The sequence below is a fragment of the Drosophila virilis genome, chromosome X (assembly GCF_030788295.1).
Source record: "Drosophila virilis strain 15010-1051.87 chromosome X, Dvir_AGI_RSII-ME, whole genome shotgun sequence".
Classification (NCBI taxonomy): domain Eukaryota; kingdom Metazoa; phylum Arthropoda; class Insecta; order Diptera; family Drosophilidae; genus Drosophila; species Drosophila virilis.
In genome coordinates, this window is record NC_091543.1 from 21,383,250 (window position 1) to 21,405,456 (window position 22,207).

The 22,207-nt window shown below is 37.2% G+C and overlaps 3 protein-coding genes across 5 annotated transcripts in view; all 3 read left to right on the plus strand.

The window, feature by feature from the left end:
* The first annotated feature begins 27 nt into the window (after positions 1 to 27).
* On the plus strand, positions 28 to 1,147 carry LOC6631462 (transcription factor 15). The gene is made up of 3 exons (XM_002055514.4): positions 28 to 576; positions 645 to 775; positions 846 to 1,147. The coding sequence occupies exons 1-3, from the start codon at positions 341 to 343 to the stop codon at positions 983 to 985; spliced, it is 507 nt and encodes a 168-aa protein (XP_002055550.2). The 5' UTR covers positions 28 to 340; the 3' UTR covers positions 986 to 1,147.
* A 777-nt stretch (positions 1,148 to 1,924) lies between these two features.
* Positions 1,925 to 4,712, plus strand: dgt3 (dim gamma-tubulin 3). The gene is made up of 6 exons (XM_002055513.4): positions 1,925 to 2,180; positions 2,237 to 2,565; positions 2,636 to 2,998; positions 3,062 to 3,727; positions 3,789 to 3,966; positions 4,026 to 4,712. The coding sequence occupies exons 1-6, from the start codon at positions 2,160 to 2,162 to the stop codon at positions 4,188 to 4,190; spliced, it is 1,722 nt and encodes a 573-aa protein (XP_002055549.2). The 5' UTR covers positions 1,925 to 2,159; the 3' UTR covers positions 4,191 to 4,712.
* A 5,100-nt stretch (positions 4,713 to 9,812) lies between these two features.
* Cht6 (Chitinase 6) overlaps positions 9,813 to 22,207 on the plus strand; it is a 33,993-nt gene continuing 21,598 nt past the window's right edge. For 2 of the 3 annotated variants that reach the window (XM_032439687.2, XM_032439688.2), the window contains exons 1-2: positions 9,879 to 9,944; positions 10,488 to 10,735. In XM_032439687.2, coding sequence (XP_032295578.1) covers positions 10,727 to 10,735 — 9 coding nt within the window. In that variant the 5' untranslated portion in view covers positions 9,879 to 9,944; positions 10,488 to 10,726. Of the gene's footprint in view, positions 9,945 to 10,487; positions 10,736 to 22,207 lie in introns of all 3 variants that reach the window. The other variant, XM_032439689.2, reaches the window with a different exon arrangement.

Below are 22,207 nucleotides of genomic sequence, written 5' to 3' on the forward strand. Positions count from 1 at the left end.
GCGCAGCTTCAGGGCCAACCGCACGCGCCTTGTGTGGTAGTGCGAGACGAACAATCTGCGAACACGGACGCATGCGAAAGAGGGAGAAAGGAGAATTGCGTTTGTTTTGACAAGTGCGCATAAGTACTGTTGGGATATTTAGTTTTGTTGTATCGTTTTATTTATTGCTGCCTGGGTGCTGCTGTTCATGCACAATTTGTCGTCACTTGCGACGATGATGACTTAATTTTTTTAACAGCAGCCCACAATCAGCGCGTCGAGCTGACCGAAGAGGTTGCTTCACTTCCGTCGGCTCATTCGCACTCTGGGTACCATACAGTGCACATATGTAGGCACACTCATGCGCATATTAAATATGAATATGGATATGGACATGGACATGGACATTGCCATCAATGCCAGTGAGGTGCTTGAATTTTCATCATATCTTCTATCGTCGTTTGGCAACGCCGACAGCAATGGCAGTGGCAGCAATGTCGGCGCTGATTCGGAGGACTCACTCATTTGCCATTCTCGCAAGCCGCAAGCAGCGCCCAGGCAGAAGATCAACGCTCGGGAGCGGCATCGTACTTTCAAGTGGGTCATCATTGCACTAACAGTACAGTACGATTAATCTGAGAATTGTTTCACACACTTTTCTTTAGCGTGAATGCTGCATACGAGGAGCTGCGCGGCCTAATTCCGACGGAGCCCGTAAACCGCAAACTATCCAAAATAGAAATAATACACTTGGCCAGCAGCTATATCACACATCTCCGCAGCACATTGCACGCAGGCAAGGACATTTGTGGTTCATTAATTGACTTTTTTAAAGCCTTATCTAATTATCAACATCTCCACTGCAGGAACTGACAGGCAGCCGTGCATGCGGCAAAAGTGGGAACACAAGTGCGGCAACGATGGCAACAGAGTTCCGGAGCGCGTAAGCATTTGCACATTTTGTATGAGACCAACATTTTCACAAACGACAGAAAGTCTGGAATAGTTTTAAGCTCATTTGATTAAGTAGCATAGCACACTTTATACATATGTCCGTATGTATGTACATTGCCTAGCGGTTCTTTTTTTTGCGTGCCATATCTGTGCCTTTAAGTACACTAAAGGCTTAAGACATCGTCAATAAGTAATAAATTGCTTTTTAAATGGACTTTTCTAAGCTTGGTTCCGATAGGAAAAGTAGAGTTCACATAAGTTGGGATTGCTATATTTCGTTAAACATTTAGTTCAGATTTATAACGACCAAAAAAAAGGAGGGTTCTGCCTTAATATATTTAGTTTTGCACAAGAAATCAATTTCCGGTTTCGAATAATATCCAAAATGCCAAGAAAAATGTAATTTTAAATGTATTAGTATAACAGTACCAAATGAGTAAATAAACTGCACAGAATAGGAAAAGGTGCGGCCAATCGGTAAAACACCTAACAGACGATAGTATGTCACTATCGAAAGCACTTCAATATACAAATGTGCATAATTTAGTCGGATATCGATAAGATTTAGAGACGCGTGTACTTTTGCTTAAAATATTTAGAAATAATTAAATTCTTAAATTATTAAGCCAAAGCCCGACTCATGTGGACCATCTTATTTAAGGATAATACTGAACAATTATCGGTGCCGCCATCCCAGCTTATTTTCGTTGTTTAGTTCAGTGTGTGATTTATATCATCTGTTTTTCATGAAGTTTAACCGATAGTCGGCAATTATAAAACGCTCATTCCAATGTTTTGCACGTTTTATTTTCGTAAAATTTATTTTGGTTAAAATCGATTCCTTCTGTAGAGCTATATGAACTTGTCCAAAATCTTCAATCGTTTAAATTTTAACATACAAAGTGAGAAATAATCGTTTTTCAAATGTACTTATCTTAATCGATATATAGAGTTGAAATACCCATAATTTTATCGATAGTCAACTCATTTTGGCACTGTACGCACGACGTCTTGTTTCTTAATTATTTATTTTGTTGACAATTATAGGTTTCCCGCCACCGAAAATCAATTTTTTGTACAAAACTACTAAAATTTAACAAAATATAATCACTTCTTTGCCTAAACTAAACCTAATAATTAACCTGCACGGCGTCTCTAATGCAGTGCTCTGCGTATGGCAGCAGAATCTATTTAATTGTGTTAAATTATCTGTATTTCGCTTCTTGATGATGGGCGATTTGCTGAACGTAAGTAACTAAGATCTACTAGGATCATATTAAAAAAGATATTGTTTCTCCATTAGAATTCGGAGATGCTTAAGAAACTGGGCGTCGACAGCTCCAATCAATGGATAGTTTACGACGAACAGTTCGAAAAATTTTTCAATTTCTTGTCGGAGAATGTGACCGACTCCAATATTCTCACAGCACGGGAGTTATTGGAGCGTGACGAAATGATGCAGCGCGGCGAATGGCTACAGGAATCTGAGAGGATTTTGAAGCTGCAGCAGATAGAATCTGAAAATCCTGGGCTGCTCAAGTATACGAATCAGGATGTAGAAACGCTTGCTGCAGCGGTGGAAGTAATTGAGGAGGCAACCAATGATTATTCCACACTAATCGACGAAATGCAGTAAGCAACTTTTATTAACAACTACAAAGCGACCATCTAGAATAGGAACTACAGTTATCATTCGTTAAAGGAACACAAAGCATAGTATCATCAGCAAGCTGAGTGAGCTAGAGTCTACAATACTGTTGCTGCATAATACGGAAAGGGAAATGTTAGTCGAGTGCCAAGCCAAAGCACGCCAATTAGAGGAGTTGCAGCGGGAGAACTGTAAGCTCAGTGAAGATACCAACAAGGGCTTCACCTTACCACAAGTGCCGCCGCTATTCATGCACCAGATGCCGCTTGACCAATATTTCCTTAAATGCGACTCATTCATGCAGTATTTTACTCTCTATATGAAGGAAAACTTCAAAATACAGGAGCTCATAGATTTTGAGAGCGCTGAAGTGGACGTGCAACATTTTAACAGCAAGCTGGAAAATTTACAAAACTCGTGAGTAGACATGCAAATATAAAACACAATAATACAATACAAACAATTATATTACACGCACAGGATTCAATATTATACACTCGAATATATAAAGGAAAAGGCCAAGGCAAAAGCCACACAAGCACTGACAGATCATATTGATCTGAATCAAATTCACTGCATCTGCCTTGCTGACATGGTGCGTGAAACACATGACCTGCAACTGCTCAACGAAAACCATCTAAAGAACACGTACGATACTCTAGTCAATGCTCTGGCCACGCACGTACAGCAGCACACACAGCAACGCATGGAGCTGGTCCTGTACGAAAACACAAAGCAGAAATTGGAACGCGCTCTGCGTCGCCGCGAAAATGACAAGCAGCTGACAAGTGTCATATCCGATGCACTATCCAACGCCGAACTTATTTGGATAGCTATACAATTGGACTTGGAAAAGAAACGAAACTGTACAGACAGCTCCATAGGTCTCTGTGCTCAAGCGAAAGCGAGCTGGCAACGTATACAAACAATGCGTTCGCTAAATTCCTGCCCCAGAGGCACTTATGCACCGTTGTTACACGAAATCGCTTGTCAACTGTCCACGCACCTTGGGAAGAATATTCGCTCAGCTGAAGCTAAGCTCTGCTTGTATGAGTATGAAAAGTTTGGCCGTCTTTTAGCCTACTCCTTGCAAAGCATGTTGAGCGGAAAGTCACAGGCGCATGCGCACGAGCAGCTGGCCGATCTGTAAGTAAAACATTTATTTATTATTTTCATATAGCTAGGACATGTTCCAAATGTTTTACAGCAAGCGTTTGGAGCAAACGCTAAGCCCTTTCGTCTACAACTCGCCTCTAGATCAACCCATGTTTGAGCACATTCAGTATTTATGCCCCATGTTTGATGCCGCACAGCAGCAGATGCGCTTTGAAGAGTCGCTTCGCCATTTGCGCACTCAGTTTCAGGAAAAGATCTTAGAGCGCATGGTAAGTCAGCAAGGGAACATGCCATCGTAGAGTTCTGAAAGTTGGCTTTTTCAATTTAGGATAAAGAAAAGCTGTGGCGCTATAGCAAACTCTTGTGGATTTGGTTTCTAACTGAGCCGCAACGCATGCTTCATGCAATTGATGAGGTGAAGAAGAGTTCCGCCAAGATACCAGCTCTAACAAACTCCATACTGCGTCCAGGTGGCGGTCTGCAGCGTAAATGAATCAACAAGTTGCATTAGTGTGAAAGCTAATACAAAAATATTCCACATTTTTCGGTTAAGTAAAAACTTAGTGACGAGGGCACAGATTCTAGCTTGCAAAATGTAAGTCGAATTTGCGCATTCCACACTCTTCTAATATATGCTACATTGCATTCATACATCTCTCTCGCCCCCCCCCCCCCCCCTCTCTCAGTCTCTCTCGCTCTCTCTCACTCTCTCGCTCTCTCTCACTCTCTCGCTCTCACTCTCTCTCTCGCTCTCACTCTCTCTCTCTTTTCCTCTTGTGTTGGCTTGAACACGTACATATAATAAAACCATTTATGTTTGTTTTCCGTTTATATATTTTATTAATTTGCTTCACATATGTAATGTACAAAATAAAGGGATCAGGCCAGGTCTAACCCGTTGAAAATTATATATACGCCATTACGCTCCTATATATGACTATGACTTACTGTAAAATTTGCACAGAAGGCCAAGGCAATAACTTAATTTAAAAAAAAAAAAACCTTAAAACAGTCACCAAGTGTTTTTGTTATACTAATTTACTAGAATTTAAAGAACTACGTACAATTTTAATTTGATTACCTGTTTCATGCCGTATAATATCTACTTGAATGAAAGGTTTTTAAAAAAGTGTTCTTGACCTAATGGGAGATACCCTGAACCTTCTTCTAAATATCAATAAAACCTCATCTCATCTCATCTCAGCTCGTGAAACGACAATTTTTACCCATTTCCAAGGGATTCAGATAAAACTTAGGAAACAGGAGTAGGAGTAACAATGCATTTAGTTGATATAATTTTGAAATTCATAATATTTATTAATAATTGTATATGTAAGTTATCAATTGATGTATGTTCTGTGGTGTATATGTATATCTATATATATATACGTGCGTACATAAACTTATACACTGAATAGAAACTTGCTCAAACATTATTTTTGATACAAGTACTTGACTTTTTTCACCTATTTAATAGGTAAAGGTAGATTAGACTTAGATCGCTAAACATACAAGTTGTTGCTTTGTACTCAATTTCTTTATCGCAAAATCCAATTTAAATTTTTATAAATCAACAAATAAGATGCACAATACTTTTTTAAAATGGTGCCATTCATTTCAAATGCCTACTTTATTAGAAAAATTGTGTTGGTAAAGTGCCTTAAGTAAACAGAAATAAATAAGACTATTTTTCATCCCGTAATACCCAAAAAATCCAAAATATATGGTCCTTTATGTAGGGGACCTAAACCGAAGATATACCATATATACATACACAGTTTTTTTAATGGCTGATTGGTAGACCAGAACTTTCAACTGCCCATCTTCTAGTCTTATCGATAATCATCTCAAGCAACTTCCTCATTTGGTACTGTTGACCACGTTATATTTTCTTAAATTTTAAACATTTCTGTTAGAAATTGACTGATTTGTTAACAATTTTTGTTGTGTAAACTCAAATTTCGTGTATAAAACAAAAAAATGTTCTTATGTATTCATGACTTTTACAATTAATCAATTTGAAATGGTTAATTTAATTAAAAAGAATCTACGATATACACTGTCTCATAAAAAAAAATATATATATATATGTATATTTACTCTAATACCCACTAATTTTTATAACAAGCCGATTTTCAAATTGACGTTTAAAAGTCAGACTTTTGAAATTATTATCGTCGAACAGCTGGGAGCAGCTGCTCTCTAAAATATGTGCAGTGTGCCCAGAGAGAGTAGGGAAATTAGAAAACCGCTAATGATTTAACGAAATCAGCTCTGAGTCTGATTTAGAGTTGCTTTCGATTTATTTTGGTGATATGACCGTTCTCTATGAAGAAAATTAAGCGGCCACATTTAAAGCTTGCATACATTTTGTTGTGATTTTAAATTCACAACAAAAAAGCAATAATAAAAAAAATGTGAATACCTCTTGAAATAAATGAATGGATTTAATAATAATATTTAAACTTTTTCTAATCTCAGTTCAGAAAATTAGCTTTAGAAACTCGCTAAACATTTTTTAGTTTTTCAAAATGGAAAATAGATTTCTTGATTTCGTCGTGCTTGTGATCTTAGCTTTGGAATCTATACAACCTTTTTGCCTTTATAAATAAAAGGCAAAGGAAGAAGACATTTGTGAAACTATAAAGAATATATATAGTAGATCAGCAACTAGGCAAGCCAATAGTAATTTGTCCGTTGTGTCTATTTGTTCTGTTGCAAACTAGTCTGTTTCTCAGTTAAAGCGTTTCTAATGGAATTTGCATAGGTCCATGTTTTTGTCCAAAGTGACCGGATTTTATCGGTGTATATGATGCCATCCAAATGTGCTGCCATAAAAATGATCTTTTTTGAAAATCTTGTAAGAAACCTGTTTTGTTTGCTACTTAAGTAGAAAAAGGTGTGCAAATGTTCCTCATTACCATAATCCTCCGTGTCAAAATAGCAATGATCAACTATTTGTGCGCAAGCTTTCCATTTATGGATCTCACTCTGTGCTTAAATAGCCCTTCTTGGTTTTCTAGAAATATTGGGCAAAAAGAAGACCGTTGTGATCATAACCTAGGAAATGTTTCCATTGAGCGCTTAACCACATGAGTTACCAACTAAGGTTGTCAAATACCATGTATATTCCCTAATCACTGGGCGAGTTGGATATCCAAGCTTCAGCTTTTCCCTGTAACGTGAAGAGGGTGGCCGATCCCTCCTGGAATACATTTCTTCAAACTAATGGACGATCCGGAACGGGTGAGCATCATTCATCCATACCTAAAGGAGATCAGTGACACACAGCTGAACACTATCAATAGTGTTGCGTGCCCGGGCCCGAACCCGGAACTGGTAAACTTGTGTTAACTTAGTATGGTCTGAACCAACTACTAATCTGGTGTGCGTTATTCGGAAGTCCATATCCGATAGTCGCGATTCTAGCGTTTAGACAAGGAGGAGTTCGCAGGGGTCTGTGGTGCTCTTTGATAATATCCTCGAAGACATTTCTGTGCATCAGTTGTGTGCTGCAGATCTCCCTCTCTCTCTCGCTCTCTCCCCTCTCTCTCCCTCTACAGATCTACAGATCTCTTTGACATCGGATAGCATCATTATTATTCCGGAGTGATATTCGCCATGGCCAATCGAAAAGTGTATTTCTCTAAGATTTGAAGAGCTTTAACTACAAAATATCGAACTTTGCAATTTGTGCAGGTGTGGGCGTGGCGGACAGCAAGTCGAGCATTGCACAAACCCAATAAAATCGTTTTCACTTTGTGGAAATACGTCGATAATAAATATATTAGGTGCACAGTAAAAAGAAAGAAAAAAACAAATATGAAAATAAGTTTTGAAAGAGTGTAACAAAGTAAGAGAGAGAGAGAGGCAGAGAGAAAAGTTGTACGGGGTGGGGCGCTGAGAGGGAGAGGGAGACAATCAATAAGAGTAAAAGCCACACAAAACAACACACAAATGGCTTGGTCAAATATTTGAAATTCATTTCGCGCCGCCACAGCCAGCGTTCGGCATTTCGATGACAGCATTTAATGGCTATTATGTAAAGGTTTTTATTTTGTTGATATACTGGACAATGGCCAGCAGCAGCAACAAAGGTCAACCACACGCGTCCGCAGTATTCGAAAACCAGTAACAGCAGTTATGCCTGTGCAGCTGCTGTGGAGCTGCATTGATTATTGGTTCCGCCCAAGCCCTATAACGTGTACTTTTAGGTACGTAAGCATCTCTTTCTCTTCAAGTCCAGCCCGTTTACCAGCAAGTCAAACAAGATTCATAATAAAATACAACACCTGTAGCAATTGGCCTAGTTACAAGACTAAAAGATGACGCCAAACACAAGACAATGAATATACTTAGGCAGACAATCGGGATCAATGCAAGGAAGTCTGGCTTTTCTTAAACAATTAGAAAACGAAAATGACAAGCTTGTTTTTATCCTCGGATTTTTTTTAGATTTTACGCTTTTTAACTTCTGCTTTTCACAGGGGAGTTTACTTTCGTACAAATAAACCACTTTTGTGGATATATAAAATTATTCCTTTAAAAATGTCCTGTACATTTTTTACTGCTGAACTGTGGTTAAAGAGTTGTTTGGCTGATCTGACTAGCTAGATTACCATCTGGAACATAAATAAAGATTTTCTAACTTTTTCACTCAGCAAACCAAGTTCCAATTCAACTTTCCCACCTATTCTTAAAAATTGATTTCGAAGCTGATCAGATGATAAACAAAAAACTTCCTTTCGATCGTTTTCCGCCTGAATTTTACCACTGAACCACTTTCCCAAAGAAAAAATTAGAATCGCATTTTTCTTCAGGGCAGCTCGGATTTTGAGAAAAGTGTGAAACACGTCTCAAAAGAAATTTCATCAAGATTCATGGAAATTAATTAAAACCCGAACCCCTTTTCCACTAAGGAGGGTTTGATTTTTCCAGTATGTGAATCACTGCTGAAATGAATTGTGTCTGTGAAATTGAGATATTTCCATACTTTCCGGTGAGATTTCTCAAAGTCCCGTTCAAGCGTTCACTTCCATCACATGAGGTAACTAGAGTAAAAATTTCAGCTGCTTTGTTATGTACCTCATTCCGAGACCAAAAAAGTTCGGCCTTATCGGAAAAAGAGTGTAAATTTCAGCCATAGTGTTCTAGATAAAACAGTATTTATATTCTAAGAAATTCAATTTAGTCTAACAACCTTTTCTTTATATTTCTTATTTGTAATTTTGATCCGTGTCGACAGCCTGGTCTAAAAAGCAAACAAGTTTCTTATTTATGTGCTATCCTGATACAACAGGATATAGATCCTTTAAATAATGCATGCAGTTAATTGATGGGTCAGAGGTCGATGAAACGGAACACTTTGCAGGGTTCGATTGTTTCGCAAACATTCCAACTTGTTCTAAAAACATTTTTGTTTCTAAATCATAATAATAATAACTTACAAGAACCTTGATACCAAATGGGTAAAAAGGGTTTCATGTTTGCATGCAAGTGCATGTAACTGGCAGAAGGAACTATTTTTTATATTCCTGAAGAGGACGGTTAGCTGAATCGATCTACCAATGCCTACTACTCTTAGATCCACTTAGCTATAAGTTTGAAATATGAAATATCTTCTGTGGCAAATGCAGATAAACATTTTGATTTTTACTCGATATCGTCTTTCAGATTCATAATAACGATAAATATAGACTGTACACATGCATTTTTAGGCATTACTCGAAAATGCTTTGAACAGATACTTTAGAGATTAAGTTTTGCGTTAGGTCCGAATTCAATAAGAATCGGAATGTAAACACCGAAGAGAGAGAACTAAATGCATGTATATGGTAAAGAAAGGCACATACAAATTTTTGTAAATGTTTCATAAGATTTTCTAAGTTTAAGTAGCCAACAGATTATAAAAAACTGGACAACAAAATATTTAAGCTTTATAGCTGGCCATAACATACTTGTATATCTAAACTTACGAATGCGAATTTAACTTTATACTAAATGCGGCCCAACGTTTCACTGTTAGCTAACAGCTGCTTTTAACAGAGCTATGCCCACGTCGCAACCTCGCCGCTTTACAGCTGCGCAGTACAAAAACATGTTGTTGCCTTGCTGCTGCAGCCCCTCTCAGCAACTGGCCAAGTACGGTTGTTCAAGCCTGGGCTACGCTTTTTGGCTACAAAACGAATTCAGTGCAACGGCGACTCTTGAACGGTAATGTTGGCTTAGCGGTACTTTTACATTGCTGGTATTTTTGCTAGTTGATTGTTCGCGAAACGAAAACGAAATTGAAACAGTTACCAAATTTGGAAATGTTAAACACAACTTGTTTTGTCAATATTTAATACTTTATCAAACATTATTTTTGTTTTGTTTTTTTTTTTTCGAGTTGAGTGTAAAAAATCCAATACAAAATTCAGATAAAAAAAATAAAATAATCAATGCGAAAGCGTATTTGAAAAAAAAAAAAAAAATGAATGTGCTGAAAAGTGGTAAAAGCACAGCCTGCCGAAAGTGAAAAACTAAATGCGCAGACGTGTGTAACAGTTTTTATTTTCGATCTGGTTTTTGCTGTTGCTGTTTCAGTTGTTGTTGTTGTTGTTGCTGCTGCTGTTGTTGTTGCTGCTGCTGTTGTTGTTGCGCTGCTACTGGGCAGCAGAGCATAAAACTTCGCAGATCTGCGCAGGCGTTGCAGATTGTACCAAGTTGCTGCAGCAGCCAAAGAAGAGGAAAATCCTCAGCAACGGCAATTACTGAAACAGCAATAACTTGCTTGACCCACTTTTAACAGATGTACATTTTTTAAATATTTTCGCAACACATCAAATTTAATAATAACAAGGAAAACCTTTTGCTGTCGTCGCCGTCGTCGTTAAATAAAAAGGCCACCCGTTGGCTGCGTTTAACCGAATACCAACATCACCAGCAATAATTACAACATAGGCGACATCGTCAAAAGCAGTAGAAAATATTCAACTGCATACACAACAACAACAATAAAACGTTGACCATAAAAGCCGCGCCGCCAAAATGCTTCCGGTAAGTTTCCAAAGTGTTTGGCACAAATCATTTTGTTCATATTGTGGACAATTGCCGCAAATGTTTCGTCATATCGAAAACTTGTTGCTGCTTTTCGCTTAGCAACAATTCCATTGGGCGCTCGCGTTGAGCCGTTTATTTTCTGCCTGCTGGTTATGTGCTCAACAGGATTAACGCCCCAACAACCTTGAAAGTCCGCCGCCGGGCGAAAGTTGTTGCCGCAACGCCAATCCAAGGGCAGTGCTGGAAATGCCAGCCGCAAAATAAAACCAAGCTAGTCAAGGAAGTCGTTGACGTTGTCACCACTTGATATATTCACCACGTATTGCTATATCGCGATTTGTATATCTCTAGCCAAAAAAAAAAAAAAAAAAAAACACAACCACAAAAAGATCGAGAAGTTCGAAAAGTTCTACAACAGGTTTGCTTTAGCCAGCATCTTCAGTCATCCACCTATACATGCACACATTGATGTATCTGTGTGTACACTTGTTTCTGTTAATTTGTGATTTCGATTTCATTCTGCATTCATTTGCGTTGTTAAACTTGTTTTCAAATGTATTTTTGTGGTTTTTTCTTACGATTTGATTGCATAATTAACAGCCAGAATCACCTAGCCGAGTCTAACACAGCTGGCTCTCTAAATGTATATAAATATATATATGAAACCATCTTCCACCAGTTTTTCTCCTGAAACCAAAGCAACTGTTGCATTTATATTTTCTCATTAGTCTTAGTTGGTCATGGACTTTATCAAAGTTTTTTTTTTGTTTTTTTAATCTATATGTTTGTTGGTGGTTTTTGGGGTTTTTCAAAGGCTACTGGTCATACATTCTCTCACTCTTCCGCATTTCATAAAAAAAATGACGTTCTGTTATGAACAGATATTTTCGTAAAACAATAATGTTATATGCGTTGGATCTATAGCTATAGCTATAAAATCAAGTTCTCTATTGAAACATCTACAATATATCTACAATATATCCGAAAGAGTATTTAGTATTCGGCGCTCTTTAGAATCGGATGTTATCGGATGAGTATCTTCCGATTGGCTATTCGTATTGTGAGACAAATGATTTGGTAATATTTATGTTGATTGCTTTCGGCCATAAAATTTGCTGTCTTATATAACAAATTGTTTTTGTATAACCAGCAAACGCATTGCCCCATTAAAACTTTCGAACTCCATTCCTCCTCAAAAATCAAATTGAATTTGCCGTAATTATCTGTATCTCGTACTGAACACCTTGCGTGCATATTAAAGATTTTTGGCCAACAACAAAATGCTTACTCGTCGTGTTTGTAGACAGATAAATGTATTTTAGGTATGCAGTGCATACGAGCATATAGATATGTATATAGATATGTATATACATAGCTAATATATACTTTTACTTTAGCGTCTGGCAGACAATTTTAGTTTCATTTCGCTTTGGTTGACTATTTTTGATGATATTTTTCACATCCGCCTTCTGCTGAGCGGCTGCTCATAATATCTGGCCAGATGTAATTGATGGCTCATCGACTATACACGGACCTTTAACTGTCATGCAAATTTTTGGTTGAGCATTGACAACATCTCAGCTACGCATGCGAAAATAAAAAGAAAAAAAACTTGTTTTGTTTTTGTACATACATTCGGTATACAAATATTTTGGACAACGTTTCTACTTAAGGGGCGGGGGCGAAACCAGTTTGTTGCGACAAGTGTCCAAGCCTTAATCACTACTCATAATTTCATTAACTTTTGATGTCAGCTCTGAAATATGCGTGGCCCATACGTAAAAATACATTAACATTTACCATACCATGGCTTGGCACCATGTCTCTCGCTATACTCAAGCATTTTCTCGGAATCAAAATCCAAAAGCGGAAATGATGCACCCTCCAGACGTTGCAACGTGTTGCCTATCCCCTGTCAACTCTTCTGCCTGTGGGCGTAAATGTGCAAATGCAGGCAACACTTAAAGCGGCAACAGGGCAAATCTACTGCCTGTTACCAATTATGTTGCATATTGTAATTGTTCTTTGTGTTGTGGGCCTGCGTACAGAGACAATAGCACTGAACTTATTATTCAACTACGAACTGAGCTGAACTTTAGCAAAAATCATATGCAATGCTGTACACTCTCCCACTCCCACTCTACCCTCACATATACACTTTCCTGAGTGAGCAGACGTCAATGGCGGCAAATGCTGTGTGACTTGTGGGCCTTGTTTTAATTGAATCACACGCGCTTCTACCTTGTAGTTTAGTTCTGTGCTGATTAAGCTACCGGTTTGCCAATTAGCCACTTTTAAACTTTTAAATTCCAGCAATATCGTTTTAGCAGCCAGCAAACCCATTGCTGTATCCACTGCTTGCAATGTATCTTTCACTTGCATCGTTGGCCCCCCTTTGAAAAAGCTTTGTTACGTTGTAACACAGTGCCGTACTTTACAGCTGTATATATATATATATCTATATACATATACATAAATATATATACATATAGGTTCAATTGGATTTATTGACTTGCTCGGCTTTAAATATGTCACGCAAGCCTTTGATTATGCTGGGGTTACTGTTGATAGATTACATACATCTACATACAATTGCGTACATGCATAAATATCTGTCGGCTTTATTTCGTATCCAATTAGTTGTCGTTAATTTTTTTTTTAGATTTAACGCAATACATCATCATTCCAAACATGTTAGATAGCCATGCACCATATACATACATGTATAAATGCAATTTTTGACGCACCAACCTAACTTAACTTACTTTGTGTTGTAAGAAATAAATGTATTTAGATTATTCCCAAGCTAGATCTCATGCTTATTTTTAGCCGCTTGAAAAGGCTATCCCAAAGATATAAATTCTAATAAGAGTATCGCAGAAGATAAGCTTCTCGTGTTGGTCCTTGGGGGAATATTTGAAGTCAACACAAAGGTTACATTAACTCATGCTTGATTTTAAATAATATTATTAATAATTAATATTAAAATGTTAATGTTTGGTAAATATTATCATAGGCTTAAAAGATGCTGATTATCCACCGGCCCAAACTAAGCACAAAACCTTTTTAAATACAAACATGGGTTGGTTCATGGTCTGACCAAGAAAACTAACAAATTAAGGTTTTTCGGCAGCCAAAGTCAAAGCACATACAAACATATTTTGATGCAATTATATATGCATTATTCACACACACAAGCGTAGCTGCTTGCACGCCATTAGCTGGGGGACACGGGTCTTCTCTCCAGCATACACTGTGCAAAAATGAATGAACCCAAGAGCCAAAATTCAACTGAAAAGCCACAGAACACATTTCGTATGGGGGTTACTCATCTTAGTATTTATGTTGTCTTTTGTCATACCAAAGAACCCTTTTAAAAACTGTGATGACATTTAACTGATAATAATAATAAATAAACAACATTTTGGGTAAAAGTATCTTTTTCAATCTGCTGCACATGCACTCAGTATGCATATAAAGGAACTGGTATAGTGTGTTTTTTTGTATTTATTTATTATGCATTCTCTTTCTTTAACCAGTATGCAGATGGGTTGAAAATTTTATTGCGGTATGACATCAAGGTATTTGATAATTTTGTTCGGTTTTGCCAAAGTTCACTGCGTTCCTGATTGATTTCACTAGCAATATTTTTGAACAGAATGTGAATATCTTGTGCTTTAATTTGATTTAATTAATAATTATCAACAATGGTAAAAGCACATGAAATAATAACAAAGCACTGCAATATTATTTAACATGCAAATCTATTAATTATTTAATTAATGCAATCAAAAAAACAAGTTACCCATTTGCTTCGATCGGGTAGATAACGTTAGCCTAACATCACAAAGTATCCAATGCATAGAGTTGCCAAATCGACAAAAAGTGGCTGAAGGTTTTTTTTGTCGCATAGTAAAGCTTGCTCTCATTTTGTTTTTGAGTATCGACCGCACGCTGAGCCTCTAGAGCCGAACAATCAGTCCCAAGCTGTATCGCTGAACCCAAGATCTTTTCTTCAATGCGTGGGCGAATAGCAAATGTCACGTTCTTTGGTATTTCTATATACCCTGTACGCATTGAAAAGGAGTATGTTGACTTTGGCAATCGTATGTCACAGGCAGAAGGAGGTTTGTCCGCTAAGACAGGATTAAAGAAAATTTTCGCAAAATCCTTCGCTATTTATTGAAAGTCGGGCAAAGATTTGCTGTGTGAAATCTCGGGCTCAAATTCAGTTCCAAGGATTCATATAAAAAGTAAAGAAATCTAACTCTCCAACCTTCCTTTTTGCGAAGCATAGCGAATAAGAATGCTGTAACCAAATGTGTGATCGACTTTAATTACCCTGTACCCGCAGTCAAAATAATATTTTGGGCAAAATAATTTGTTTGCCCCCCACGCTTTCGCTCTTTCACACAGCATTTACAAGCTTTCCCCCATAGATACACAAAATTAAACTTGGTGTTAGCCACATGCATCCACAATTGATAAATACATTTACCGAAGACAATATACATAAATACTATTTCTTTATATTGCCTTTGCATGTACGGTCAATAAAGGTATAACATGTATTCACATAATGCTTGTCACCTCCTATATATACATATGTATATTTGCACTAATATATATTATATATGTATGTATGCTCTCTAGTATTTCCAGCTTACGCCTGGCGCGAGTTTCTTGCAATTTATTTCAGACAGCATTTACCTTCGAATTAACCGGAAAATTTAAATCTATCCATACTATCTTGAAGATCTCGCCTCAAATTGTATTTTACAGAGATAGGAAGTGAGTGAAAGTCCATGCGACTAAGAACCAAAATTTTTCGGGTTTGAGAATGAGACAATTAGCTGTTGAAAAGAAAGTGTGAATCTACCCTCACAATCCCTCACAACCTTTGACCTCCATTTCCCGCCAAGGAGGAGGCATGCAATTTCCGAAAGCAGTCACAATTCATTTTTGCAAATGATCTTGAATTCAATTGAATGGCAAACAGACTTGTTTCTTATCGCTGTTTTAATATTGGTCAGTAAATGAATCAGGAGAAATTGTTTTATATTTTTATCTCTGCATATGCAAGCCAATTCAAGGTTTTTATTTTGATTAAGTTGTGCTTTATATAACATTGATCAGCTACCTACAATTGAGAATACCTCCTAATTATTCCGAGAGATAGTGGCAGATAGACCGTGTGTGTGTGTGAGAGAGAGAGAGAGAGATAAAAGTAAGAGAGGACAGCTGTATTTATGTCACGACACTCGTAACTGTAAATGTGCAACTCTTTCATGTATCAGTTTGAAGGTCGACCTGCTTTGCGATTCAAAGTAAAGCAAAAGCAAAGTTATAAATTATCTTTTAAAGCATATAAACGCCGTACTGCCCCGTTGTTGGTTTCTAAACTTGTTTTGGTTTCGCTGTCTACACCAGCTGGCATGCAGCACACAGCTGAAATTCCAGGGACTTGAAGTGCCAGCTAACCTGGCCAACAGTCAAACTGACCCTCAATTGGTATTTACTTAAAGAATGTGATTTCACACAAACGTTGAATCAATCCAAACGAACAATACTAAAACAGTAAGTGCATATATATTTATGATATTGTGCAGCTGATTCGCCATAATTATTGGAATTTTGCAACTATTGACTTGAAACTTTTCAGACACTATTCAGAGATATGTTAGGAGAGGCTGTGCAACTTATGTAAAGCGAGTTGTCTTAGGCAGAAATGAGATGACTTATGACATTTGATTATCGAGTTGTAAATCGAAAGTTGGTACAACATAGTTGCAGTCGGATCGAACCGACTGTGTTATTGTCTGTTCACAATCTAAACCTGAAACATCATATATCGATCAAGAAGATACATACTGGGTATATAATAGTCGTGTACTACCCATTAGAGCACTCTTACTTACTCATTAGTCAAATTGATGGTAGGCCTAATGAAAGCCCATATCTTATTCTAGCTCTGTTCGAATATCAGCCTTAGCTCACTCTTTCTTTCGTTCAATATTTTTAATGCCGCCTATTTCCCAGACGCTATCTGAACTTGCGAGACTGCTTTCAACTTTAAACAAAAAGTAAATATACTTCTTTCACAACCGGATGGTTTTCGTTTATGATCAGTTTGATGTCAGCTTTTGAAAACATATTTTTAAATCATGATGCTTTTCCGATGCCCAAAAATTACTTAAGTTCACATTTCTGTCAGTGACATGATTTAGACACAATTGAATATGGTCTATACACAACAACAACAAACAATGGCAAACGCTTTTTTAATATATATGTTAATGCATAAATATAAGATAAGTCTGCTCGTGAATTTAAAAGGGCACATTGTAGCTTACGTAACCCTTGTATGTATCTCTTTCATTTTGTTATTGTTTCGCTATATATTTCTATGGATTTGTATGTAAGACATGCGTCTTGTTAATATTACATAACTAGTACATACGCCTTTTCAATGAAAAGCTTATAAAAGGCTTTCACCAATATACTTCATAACATCAAATCTTTTCGGTTTGCTAATCAGCTTGGTAGGCGTTGAGTTCGAGTTAAGACTGTGATGCGACTCTCGAGAGTTGCAAGAGACTTGCAGACTTGTGGGCTTTCCTTTTTTTTTTTTTTTTTTTTTTTATACAATCGATTATACATTGATAGAATTCACACGCTGTCTTATAGTTAACATCATGACTGCATTGGTTCAGATCCATTTGTGTTTATGAAATTTTCGCACTTTTTAATCATTCTACCTGGCTTTCGCCTTTCATTCGTATCACACTTTTGTTTACTCTTGCTTTCACTAATCATGATGTATTCATTAAGAGTTCCGTGGTTTGACGTAACCTTATCGCTATTGGCCCATGCAGAGACCGTTAATCCAGTGACTAGTTGACAAATTGTATGTAAATATTTCAGCTTTTCAAATTTCACTTGTGACGTTGACGTGCGCATGTGAAAACAAGTAAGAGAGCTCTAATTGAGAGTGGCCCCTAGGAGACTGGTCTAGGTTCACACACACACACACACACACACACACACACACACTATAAATTAAACTTCTTTATTTGTGTATACTAAATGAAAAGTTGGTGACTCAAGTCCCCTAAACCAACTTGGCTACTGATGCTGAGAATAAACATAGTTGATGGGGTCGAAGATGCTTTCTACTGCCTGTTCCATTCATTTGCACGAAACCGTAAGCCCCTTATTACCCAATTTCAATTGGTTCGGGTTATAAGCCGAATAAGTTTTAATTGTGATCAATTTTACCAATATCAATTTTACCCACTTGTTAAATATGGATGTATATAGGAGAAGCTGTGGGCAGCAGTGCAAATGGTTTATTAACTATTTTCAATCCGAATGTAAAATTGTTTGAAGATTGTTGTTGTTTATTTGCATCTTAACGCTAAATTTGCTAAAAGAAAGGTGGTTCAATTAGATTTACCTTGCCTACGCTGTTGTATTTTATTTTAAAGTTCACTTTATACTGAAAATGTCGTTGAAATTCCTCGCCCGTGAGTCACAAGTCTTTTAATTCTCTTTAGGTCTCGGTTTCTGCTTTGAATAAATAAGTTTATTTACTGCAACAGCTTGGAGATTAAACGTTTCTATTTTTGTGTCATGAGTTTGATTTGAAAGAAGTTAAAATGAATGTGATGGCAATGTTTCAATAATTCTTGTTATTCAAAATATATAAATCAGCACAGCAATAAATATATTCCTTACTATTTGCCTGAGCTATAACTATAACCAGGACCAAAATTCTTCTTCTACCTTGAACTTCACGTCTTAAATGTCATTTTACACACATAAATAAACTGTAAGAGATGTCTTTGAAAACTGTTTTAGACCAATTCAATGGTACACAAGAAATGTTTCATAGAAATTCAGGTACTACGCCCAACTAGACTAATAATCGCTCACAAAGGCCGGCTAGGCTGCACAAACCAATACACCCCACAGAGGTAGAAAATTGCAATAATCGATATTTGATATCCATTCTGTGGAGTTACAGTCACCAACTAAACATTCAAAAAGACTGTCTTCAACTGATTGCCTTTTTAATGTTACGTGCTTAATTCTTTGACATGTGATTAGGTCATATCCTGCTGCTGTAAAAATATTAGCATGCCCTTATTATTACCCATATTATCTTGTGGAGGCAATCTATATCTATGTACTATAAGATTGTCTTGTTACAATTGAATCATGCATAGAAGCAGACGGTTTCGCCCTATTGAGTATGTATACTTATAAACAGCCCAGTTGTACCTCCATCTGTCTGGTTCTATACAAATCATCTCGATTTGCTGCAGGCAGTCGAAATCGGTCGGATGCTAGTTCAAAAATTAAGTTATTGTTTGGAAAAGTTATTCCTTTTTCAAGATAACATGCCCAAGGAAGTTCCACTTTGCTTCTGTTAAGAGTAAGGTCAACATATATGTGTTCATATTCATTTGCTTGGTTAGCCCTTTCCCGAAAAACGGGCGGACTTTTCTGTTGAGTCGTCGGGTTGCTATGAGATATTAGAATATGAGTAGGTTTCTGTTCAACTTTAGTCAGATATCAAGGCTTTGTATCAACTTACAGTCAGGTATTGATGTGACTAGTTGCTGGTTTTGGTCGTCATTAATAACAACCATCACCAACTTTCTGTGGACAGCAACATGTTTTAATTAGCAGTCTATAGATAGATTCAATGTCCCACATCAATGATAAGGAGCCGAGCAGACGAGTTGTCTAGAAAAACTGCTTTGCCAAATGTAAAAGTGTAATTGGACTTTTAATGCAAGTGGACATTTCTTTTTTGAGCGCGTCGTTGGCCATCGCTAACGTTGACCCAAACCCCATGTCTTATCCTCGCCGAAACTAACCGCGTCGCGTTTGTGTGTCGGCTTTTTAGTTGCTGGACATCCGGCGACATCAACATTTTCGTAGATTATGGCAACTTTCGCTTTTTTCGGCTCACAGTACCGCCAATATGCGATTAAGAAAGTCAAGGAGTATAAACCGGGTTGCATCCAACCAAAGTCAATGACTGCACTCCACTGACATTGACTCAGTGACTTCTGCGTGGTCGTTGTCAGCTGCAGCATTTGCTAGCTCATAATTGGTGTTTTTAGCTGTTGCAAGTGTTTGTATTTGGTGTTCATCTAGAGAAGACAGGATCAGCTGCATTTCACCAGCAGTATATATGGCAAACCGGCGGCCAATAATGAAAGTTAACGCGCTTGCAGATTTCTAGATCTGTGGTGATGTTTTGGCATCGTCGGAGTCATTGGCGTTGACGCAGACGCTGTTATTGCTTAAGACTTTTGCTTGGCCACTGGCCATGATTTTTATACACCCTGTTATCACTGACATTAGCAAAAAGGGTATAATAGCTTTTTGCAAGTATATTTGACAGGCAGATTAGGACGGGCAGCTGATAAGATAGTTATCGAAATATGGAATATCCTATCTCGTTCATTTTTCGAAAACTTCTCACATTTCGATAATAACTATCTTAAGCAAATTCAGTTAGGCATTCATAGATATAGACACCGGCTATGTTACTTTGGTACTTATAAAAAATTTCATTTTTTAAGATAATCCAAATGTTAGTGCATTTATGCATTTGTGTACGCACACATAGATATGTATATAGCTATTACGTTCGCTCATCAAAATAGGACACAGGGTATCCACCTGTCGAGCAGTCGTGACTGCAGCACTCTTTTTCATTGTTGGCTTATTAAAAATACCTTGGGTCAAAATTTAGAATGGCCTACCAAATTTCTCACGATAACATTGCATCTTGTTGGGTGATTGTGCAACAATGAGACTTAAATATTCACACGGCATAAATCTGGACAAAATGCAAAGCTAAATGCACCACCTTATCGCCCGTAACCATCCAAACATGTTGGCCATTTTTATACCCTGAATCCACTGAATACGAATAAAACGGGTACAATGATTTTGTTCAAATTTATTTAACCAAGAGAATGAGCCATGAAGTATTTTATTTTGTTGTAAATTGAGACAACTCATCTTCAAGGTAGAGCCTAGCAATTTGGTAAATATACACTTTTTGGTGATATGTTTCAAAACAATTGGTCTATAAACACCAAAGTTATTCAAGAACGCTCTCCTTATAGTGTGTGACCGACTGACAGGCTGATTGGTAAGCAATAGCTATAGCCATAGTTACCTTATGGGAAGACGTTGAAGAAGGTGGAAAAGTGTTTCACACTATTCGAAAAATCTATTAAACAAGGAGTGTTTAAGAATATTAATTGAGACGTGGAAATCATGCTAGATGGGTAAATTGAAAAATGTTAGACTAACAAAAGACTAGACATGGGTGGAAAATTGATGTCTAAAATTTAAAGCAGCAAACTTGGACCGGACACGTCTGGTAAATACCAGCTCATTGTATTTATTCTGGACTCTTTCTCTTTCTTCAGCAACTACAGCCACTATATTAAGGATATTGCCCTTTTGCGAAAAAATTCTATGGAACAGTAAGAATATTACAGGTTTTAATGAAAATGTGTCATCATATTGGCCAAACTGGTGACTGCTGGCAAGAAGTGCGAGCCATTTTTGTACATTCATTCACATATATGTATATACAATCATGTGCATATATATGCTGCTATTTTAATTTAATCTTTGTCATAAATATGCACTTTGCATGTTTATTTTTGAATGTGTGATTTTATCTGGGTGTGCCTGCCCTTGAATGGTTGGTTGCACTTCGCTCCAAGCTTCAAATGCAAAACTTTAGATAATACAGCCCGTGCCAAGGCGATGTCTTTCACAACACGCGGACCGGCTCGATCCAAAAATATTTCGACCACGACCGCACCCTGCTTAAAGTCGCTGTGGTTACAGTGTCCCGACTGCGATGATTCTACATCTTATAACCTCGCAAAAGCTATTATCATTTGTCATGGAATGTGTAACACATAGATGAAGACACATCCGACTCCATAAAGTTTTTATTTTCTTGGCAGTGCCATTGATTTGAATTGGTTTGATATGTGTTTTCATAAAATTCGTTCATTTTAAAAACAAAATTCGGGTTAAAGTTTAATTGAACGAATGTTCAAGTCTCATACCAAGGAACCAAAATGTACGTAAACAGTTGATGCCAATTGTTGGTTCAATCGACTTCAAGCTCACTCTCGAATATCTTTCTAAGACATAACTTTGTTCATGGAACTCGAGATAAATTTTAATTTTTTATTGATTCTGGGTTCGGTTCCATATGAAATGCATTATGGATGAAGCTCTGATAACTTGACGCGGGCAATTCGCGTCCAAAAGGAAAGAAACTCATAAACAAAAAATGTATTAACTCTGTAGCTTGTTTTTTTCCAATTCTAATTTATATTTTTGAGTGTTGAAGACGGCAATGCAATTGCTCATTATGATAATGATAATTATTTGAAGAAGTTTGTCATTTAAATT